The sequence below is a fragment of the Quercus robur genome, chromosome 3 (genome assembly GCF_932294415.1).
Source record: "Quercus robur chromosome 3, dhQueRobu3.1, whole genome shotgun sequence".
Lineage (NCBI taxonomy): Eukaryota > Viridiplantae > Streptophyta > Magnoliopsida > Fagales > Fagaceae > Quercus > Quercus robur.
Window position 1 is genome coordinate 58,293,418 of NC_065536.1, and position 8,259 is coordinate 58,301,676.

Here is an 8,259-nt window from a genome sequence, read left to right on the forward strand (position 1 = left end):
TATTATTATTATTAAAAAAACACTTAATGGGGGAAATGCAAATCATATCATATACTATACTATATAATAAAAGTTGGGTTTAGACATCGTGGTTGCACCACATGACTTCACCGGGTAATCTGTATTATATTTGTATTATTTTCTGATTATGTTGAGACATGTTAGAAGAGTTGTTGCATTTTTTTTATTTTACTCAATTCATTATTTAGTAGAGACAAAAACAAGCACAGAATAAATTAGACACTAAATTTGTCATAAACATTTATTTTTAATGGGTAGTCATTAACAATTGTTTTGTGCAAGATGTGTTTGAGGAGTGCATGTGTAGATTTGTAATCATATCTCTGTAAATATTTCTACAATATATTCTAATAGGATTTCTTCTTATGCGTAGATGAGCAATTTATACTCCCCTTCTTCTTGGTTCTTCCAGTAGCAAGGGTTGCAATTGTAAAAAATCAAAATACTTGAAGTTGTATGTATATTTTTTAAGGTTTCATTTCCGCACTTGCATTTTACTTTTTTAAGCTTTCATTTATACATATGCATTATGTGATGATTTTTATTAGGTATTGCAATTGTTTTACTGAGGGAAGCTACAACACTCTAGGAAGATGTTCCTGCTTAGGGTACCAAAACAGTAGCAAGTATGTAGAAGACACCAAAGCAACAGAGTTGCCCATAACTCTTTGATGCATGGTACCAAATCCATGGCAGTATTAGTCAAAGAGGAGAAGAGGAAGCGAGATTTTGTTGTTGTTGTTATAACTTAATTTACACACCACGTTAATTATTTATACAAGAGAAAAGAGAATTCAGAGGTAAATCTAAACCAAACCGGGATTGGAATAAAATATATATAGAGTTAGAAGTTGATGCAGATGCAAAATCTTGTATTAAATAAGAGTTATTTGGACTTTGGAGTCCTTGTTTTTAGTCCATGGTCCTATTTTATGCTTTTGAAACGTTGGAGGATTTGCATAAATTTGAGAAGTTCTTTAGAAATAAAACATTGAGAGTTATCTAATTGCAAAAACCAATGAGTTTTGGGTTTCCTGCAAGAAAAACCTTATTATGTTTTATAAAATTTATTATTATTATTATTATTATTATTATTCTCAAAAGCGATACTATTCCTTGTAGTTTTCTGAAATATTTCAGAATGAAATTATTAAAAAAACACTTTTTTTTTTGAGAAACTAAAAAAAAAAACACTATACTATACTATATAGTGTAGTATATAGTATAGTAAAATATACTATTCCTTCTTCTTGTTGTTGTTTTTATTATTATTATTAAAAAAACACTTAATGGGGGAAATGCAAATCATATCATATACTATACTATATAATAAAAGTTGGGCTTAGACATCATGGTTGCACCACATGACTTCATCAGGTAATCTGTATTATATTTGCATTATTTTCTGATGATGTTGAGACATGTTAGAAGAGTTGGTGCATTTTTTTTATTCTTTTTTATTTTACTTAGTTTATTATTTAGTCGAGACAAAAACAAGCACAGAATAAATTAGACACTAAATTTGTCATAAACATTTATTTTTAATGGGTAGTCATTAACAATTGTTTTGTTCAAGATGTGTTTGAGGAGTGCATGTGTAGATTTGTAATCATATCTCTGTAAATATTTCTACAATATAGTCTAATAGGATTTATTCTTATGCGTAGATGAGCAATTTATACTCTCCTTCTTCTTGGTTCTTCCAGTAGCAAGGGTTGCAATTGTAAAAAATCACAATACTTGAAGTTGCACGTATACTTTTTAAGGTTTCATTTCTGCACTTGCATTTTATTTTTTTAAGCTTTCATTTATACATATGCATTATGTGATGATTTTTATTAGGTATTGCAATTGTTTCACTGAGGGAAGGTACAACACTCTAGGAAGATGTTCCTGCTTAGGGTGCCAAAACAGCGGCAAGCATGTAGAAGACACCAAAGCAACAAAGTTGCCCATAACTCTTTGATGCATGGTATCAAATCTATGGCAATATTAGTTAGAGAGGAGAAAAGGAAGCGAGATTTTGTTGTTGTTGTTATAACTTAATTTACACACCACGTTAATTATTTATACAAGAGAAAAGAGAATTCAGAGGTAAATCTAAACCAAACCGGGATTGGAATAAAACATATATAGAGTTAGAAGTTTTTTTTTTTTTTTTTTTTTTGATAAGATATAGAGTTAGAAGTTGATGCAAAGGCAAAATCTTGTATTAAATAAGAGTTATTTGGACTTTGGAGTCCTTGTTTTTAGTCCATGGTCCTATTTTATGCTTTTGAAACGTTGGAGGATTTGCATAAATTTGAGAAGTTCTTTAGAAATAAAACATTGAGAGTTATCTAATTATAAAGACCAATGAATTTTGGGTTTCCTGCAAAAAAAACCTTATTATGTTTTATAAAATTTATTATCATTATTATTATTATTATCAAAAGCGATACTATTCCTTGTTGTTTTCTGAAATATTTCAGAATAAAATTATTAAAAAAACACTTTTTTGTTTTTTGAGAAACTAAAAAAAACACTATACTATATAGTATATTATAGTATAGTATAGTATACTATTCCTTTTTTTTTTTAAAACACTTAATGGGGGAAATGCAAATCATATCATATACTATACTATATAATAAAAGTTGGGCTTAGATATCGTGGTTGCACCACATGACTTCACCAAATTGTAGAAATTTTAATAAATTTTTAGATTTTAAGAATAGATATATACATATACATATTTTTTGGATAAATATGACAAATCAAGTAATGAAAGAAAGTAATATTTGATTTACAACTATAACAATTGTGTCTATCTAAAATGTTATCAACAAACTCTAAAATAAAAATATATATATATATATATATATATTTATATATATATATATATATATATATATATGTATTTGTCCTTATCTTTTTGTCCTATAATTTCTAAGTTGATAAAAATTTTAATTTGATTACAATCCAAATTCTTCATATAATCCTTTTCTTATTAATTTATCTATAATTTCTAAAATAGTTTTTAGAGTATACGTAGAGTAGTTAAACTAAAGTAGTTAAAGTGAAAGAATAGTTAAATAAGGACTCTAAAGTCTAGACAGAGATCAATTTTAAATCTTTGTTTTTCATAAGGATATAACTTCTTAATTTGTTGAAATTTTAATGAGTACGAAACAACTCCATGTTGACACCAACACTCCACCAGCCAGGATGATGAAAATCCCATATGCTAGTATGCCACAGCAAATAGTAAATAAATTGTATTTTTATTTATTTATAAATAATCGCAGCTCCCATTTGCAAAATCCAAATCCCATCATAATGTGAAAGAGATTGCTTATATAATATATATATATATATATATATATATATATATATATAAAAGAGAGAAAGAGATTACCATTGCCATCTATGGTTTTAGTTGACACCATCTTGATCTTGATGAAATTTTTTTTCCTACATTTCTTTAAAAAATGTAAAAGGAAAAAAAGATAGAACTTACATTTTTTTTCCTACGTTTTTTTTTTTTTTTGGTGGATAAATTTGCATCTTATGTCCTCTTTTTCCTAATAATAAAGTATAAAAAAAAAAAAAAAAAAAAAAAGGTATTTGAGTTTCACCTAAACTACCTCTTTTTGTTCATATCATCTTCTTCACAATCTAAAATTCTCACTATATATACACAGAGTTTTTTGGTATTTCATTATTTCTATTACGTACTTTACAATAATATTCTATATTCTTCATTTCTCCTCTTTGCCTTACTTACAACCTTGCAGGTAAATTTTTTTTTTCATCAGATTGAATAGATTTTGTGTATTTGTGTTCCAAAATTTCGATAACTTGGTTTTTACAAAATTTCTGATCCAAAAAAAAAAAAAAACATAAATAATAAAAATGGGCACAGTAACACAAAGAAAATTGTAGGAAAAAAAAAAAAACCGTTTGTGGGGATCGTTTGAAAACCCCAATTGGGGGATAAACCCTAATTTGCAAAATTGAATTACTGTGTTATTATATTTTTGATAGATAGGACTAATATTTATTCTAAAAAAGGAATCAACAAATACATAGGAAGTATACTAGCTGATGGTCATACAAGAGATCTGAAAATCATTGAATGATAAAATCAAATATGTTATGGGCGTGAGAGTCTAAAATGTGGCAACAAACATTGTTATTGACAAGTAAATATAGTAAAAGATGTATAATCTCTTACAAAGTTTGCATTTATATTAAAGTATCAGTCCATTGAATTAGTCAATAAAGTAAATGCAAATATTAATTATTTATAGTTGTACATTAATTATTTTTATTAGAGTGATTTATAGGATTACTTTTATAAATTTTATATAAGAAACTATTTTTATTTGGGATAATAATAATAATAATAATAACAATATTTGATTTGGAATATGACATTCTTATTTATGCTATATATTAAAAAGATTATTATATGTTTTCATAAAAAAGATTATTATATGTAATTAAAAAGATTACTAATAGGATAAATACAATTGTTTTTTTATATTAATTATTTTTAGTGGTGCATTAATTATTTAACTATAATGCAATTTTGTTGTTACTTTTCTAAAATTATATGAGGAAAAATTTATTTGAAATATGGTATTTTTGGTCAAATTTAATAACACATAATTAAGAATGTAAAAATAATTTATTGAAGGATATTTGCATTTTTATTTGTCTACATGATATTTGCATTCTTGAGTAGGCATAAAATATGTCTATCTATATTAGTTATATCATGCAATTTTCAAAGTTGTAAATACAAATAGTATATATGATCAAATTACTACACTATTTTTATTCCCTTTCTATCACTAAAAATATCAATTTTTTACAAGAAAAATTATTGAAATATTGGAGGAAACTAAAAACAAAATGCATGCTATACTGTATTCTAGGAAGGTGTTTCTGCTTAGGGTGCCAAAACAGCAGCAAGTATGTAGAAACTGTTGACTAGGCATGAAAGCTAATTCAATCCCGTTATGGATTTTCTGACAATCATGAGGAGACATACCACCCTTTGAAGTTTAAAAAGGGATGCAATTGCATAAAATCAGAGTGCTTGAAGAAGTATTGTGAATGTTGTGTGGTACATATCCATCTTTCTAAAAATCAAAAATGATTTTAAGCATTCTTAGTTATAATTTTTTGTTTGTGTAAATGCCACTACAAAGGGTGCAGAAATGACAATGGGATGAAGAAAGTTATGTTTCTCAGCTCGGCATCTGAAACAGATTTATATTCGGGCACTTTTTCCTTAGCATACAGATTTATATTCGGGCACTTTTTCCTTAGCATTCATTGATGGGTATGGTTTTAGGATGGTGGAGATGATTGAAGGTTCTAATAAGTATCATGCCTCCATGTTTTATCAATTTTCAAGCACGGGAGGTATAGGTGATGGCAGGCATGATCTCTAGACGATAGCCACTGCTCTATAAAGCATTTCACTAGCACACCCACTTTTTCCTTAGCACTCATTATTTCAACAAATTATAGAAAGTTTTATCCTGTACTGATACGTGTATCTACTTGGATGTGGGTTGGAGTCCTCTGTTTTAGGTGTTTGTTATTACTGTCCTCTGTTTTAGATGTTTGTTATTATCTTTGGGAAGATCTCTATTGTAACGTTAGGATTGTTGGTTAGTTTGAATTGTTTTTCAATTGTGGGTGGGTCCCTAGCATGTTGGGTTGTTGTGCCACAGTATCCCTTCATATTAGGAAGAAGTCCTTGTATTTCGTTTTTGTTGTTATCACTTGTTGTATTTAAGCAGTAAGACAATAATGAATAAGGCATCAAAGAATTTAATTCGAGTTAAGTCTCAAGAGTTCAGGGTTTCCTCAGTTAAATCCAATTCTTATTCTTATTTTCCCTATTGTTATCACCACAAAAACCATCATAGGTAAGGATACTGTCTTATACGTACCAAAGTGGTATCAGAGCTTAGGGATGGACCAGAGGGTGGAGCAGTTAGAACAGAGCGTGAGTTCTCTTGTTAGCAACCAGAAACAAATACTGGAACAGTTAACAGAGATTTACGCCAAGCTTGGATCACTATCTTCCAGCCGAGAAGAAGGAGAGAGCTCCCAAAACCGCAATGGCAAGCGGCCAGAAGGAAGAGTGGCCACCGAGGGCAGTCATTCTGGCGGAAGCAATCATTCATATGCTCCTCGTTTGGTGAAACTCGATTTTCCTAGATTCAATGGAACCGAGGATCCCACGAGTTGGATATGCCGTGCGGAGCAATTTTTTGGCTTCCATGCAACGCCCATTGAAGACCAAGTAGCGTTGGCTTCCTTTCATCTAGAGGGAGAAGCTCAACTGTGGTATCAATTGGTGCAACAAGAAGCAGAGACTCTTACTTGGGCTGCCTTCAAGGTAGGCCTATTAGCCCGTTATGGTCCCACTCAGTTTTATGACTATTTTGGAGAGCTCACCAAGTTACAAAAAACTGGTACTGTTAAGGAGTACCAAACCAAGTTTGAGCAACTATTGGCCAAGGTTGGGCACCTCCCACCTGTTCGTCAAGTAAGTTGCTTTGTGAGTGGATTAAAGGAAGGTATCAAGGCTGATGTATTAGCAGGAAGGCCAACTGATTTGTCTATGGCAATCGGGTTAGCCCGATTATATGAAGCTAGAAATTCTTCGCTGCGACGAACACCTGTGACAGTTCCTGCAACTACCAGAGTTGCTCCTCAGGTCTCTAGGGAAGATGCCCCACCACGAACCCCCTTGCAGTCCGACGAATGTCACCCGCTGAGCTTAAAGAGCGGCATGAAAAAGGACTTTGTTACAATTGTAATGAGCGATTTGTACCAGGGCATCGATGCAAGAAATTGTTTCTCATTGAAGCTTGTACCACAGAGGAAGATGGAGATTTGGACATGGAAGTGGAAGGTCCTTTTGAGGAAGAAGCTCCTGGAATTTCCTTGCATGCTATTAGTGGGGGTCAGGCACCAGAGACAATGAAGGTTGTTGGAAGCATTGAATCTGTTCCAGCGACTGTATTGTTAGACTCAGGGAGTTCTCATAATTTTTTGAGTGAATCCCTTGCTCAAAAAATTCAGCTGCAACCAGTTAAGGGCCCTACGATTCGAGTAATGGTAGCCTCTGGAGAAAAGCTTACTAGCAAAGGAAAGTGTGTCAGTGTCATGGTAAAGCTTGGGAAATTTTTTACAAAGGCTGACTTCTACATTTTATCTCTTGAAGGGTATGATGTTGTTATGGGAACTCAATGGTTACGTACACTTGGAGAAATCATTTGGGACTTTTCTAAGATGATTATGAGGTTCCAAAGTGCTGGTAAAATGATTACTTTGAAGGGTCTTACAGACCAAGTGGTGGACAGCCATGAAATCAATCGTCTGTCATCAAAACAACCTATAGGGGCGTTGGTTCAAATCATGGCTATTGAAGACCATGACCAGCTAGAACAAGGGAGTGATGCACAAGAACTTCAAGAATTATTAGGCTCATTTTCAGAACTTTTCAGAGAGCCTACTGGTCTACCTCCCAATCGGGTCCATGATCATAAAATTCCACTACAACTCGGCAGCCAGCCTGTGTGTTCTCGCCCGTATCGGTATCCTCATTATCAGAAGGTGGAGATTGAGAGATTGGTGACAGAAATGCTCTCTACTGGAGTGATTCGTCCTAGAAATAGTCCTTTTTCCTCTCCAGTGATATTAGTTAAGAAGCAAGATGGAACTTGGCGCATGTGTGTGGATTATCGATCGTTAAACAGGATCACCATCAAGGAAAAGTTCCCAATTCCAGCTATTGATGAGCTTCTTGATGAATTAAATGGAGCAAGGTTCTTTTCTAAATTAGACTTGCGTTCTGGCTATCATCAGATTCGAGTTCAAGACAAGGATGTGCCAAAAACTGCATTTTGCACTCACCATGGGCACTAGAGTTTCTTGTTATGCCTTTCGGTCTCACAAACGCACCATCGACATTTCAAGCACTAATGAATGACGTGTTCAAGAACCAACTCCGTAGATTTGTGCTTGTATTTTTCGACGACATCCTAGTTTATAGTGCAACTTGGGATGAACACTTACGGCATCTTAAGGAAGTTTTGGAGGTTCTGAGAAGCCATACACTTCATGTCAAATTAAAAAAATGCAGTTTTGGCCAAACTAAGGTCCATTACTTGGGCCATATCATCTCTCAAGAAGGGGTTCTCGTGGATCCTGAAAAAATTTCAGCCA

At 32.2% G+C, this 8,259-nt stretch overlaps 1 protein-coding gene across 1 annotated transcript; it reads left to right on the plus strand.

The window, feature by feature from the left end:
* The first annotated feature begins 5,995 nt into the window (after nt 1-5,995).
* On the plus strand, nt 5,996-7,959 carry LOC126719847 (uncharacterized). Its single transcript, XM_050422359.1, has 2 exons — nt 5,996-6,818; nt 6,866-7,959. Exons 1-2 carry the CDS (start codon nt 5,996-5,998, stop codon nt 7,957-7,959), a joined length of 1,917 nt encoding a protein of 638 aa, XP_050278316.1.
* Nucleotides 7,960-8,259: the final 300 nt, after the last annotated feature.

What these genes read in the sequence shown, in the direction of transcription:
- LOC126719847 (XM_050422359.1), top strand. Translation starts at nt 5,996, where the DNA reads ATGGACCAGAGGGTGGAGCAGTTAGAACAGAGCGTGAGTTCTCTTGTT. An exon ending in CCCGCTGAGCTTAAAGAGCG is followed by an intron (nt 6,819 to 6,865) that starts GCATGAAAAAGG and finishes GATTTGTACCAG; the next exon opens with GGCATCGATGCAAGAAATTG.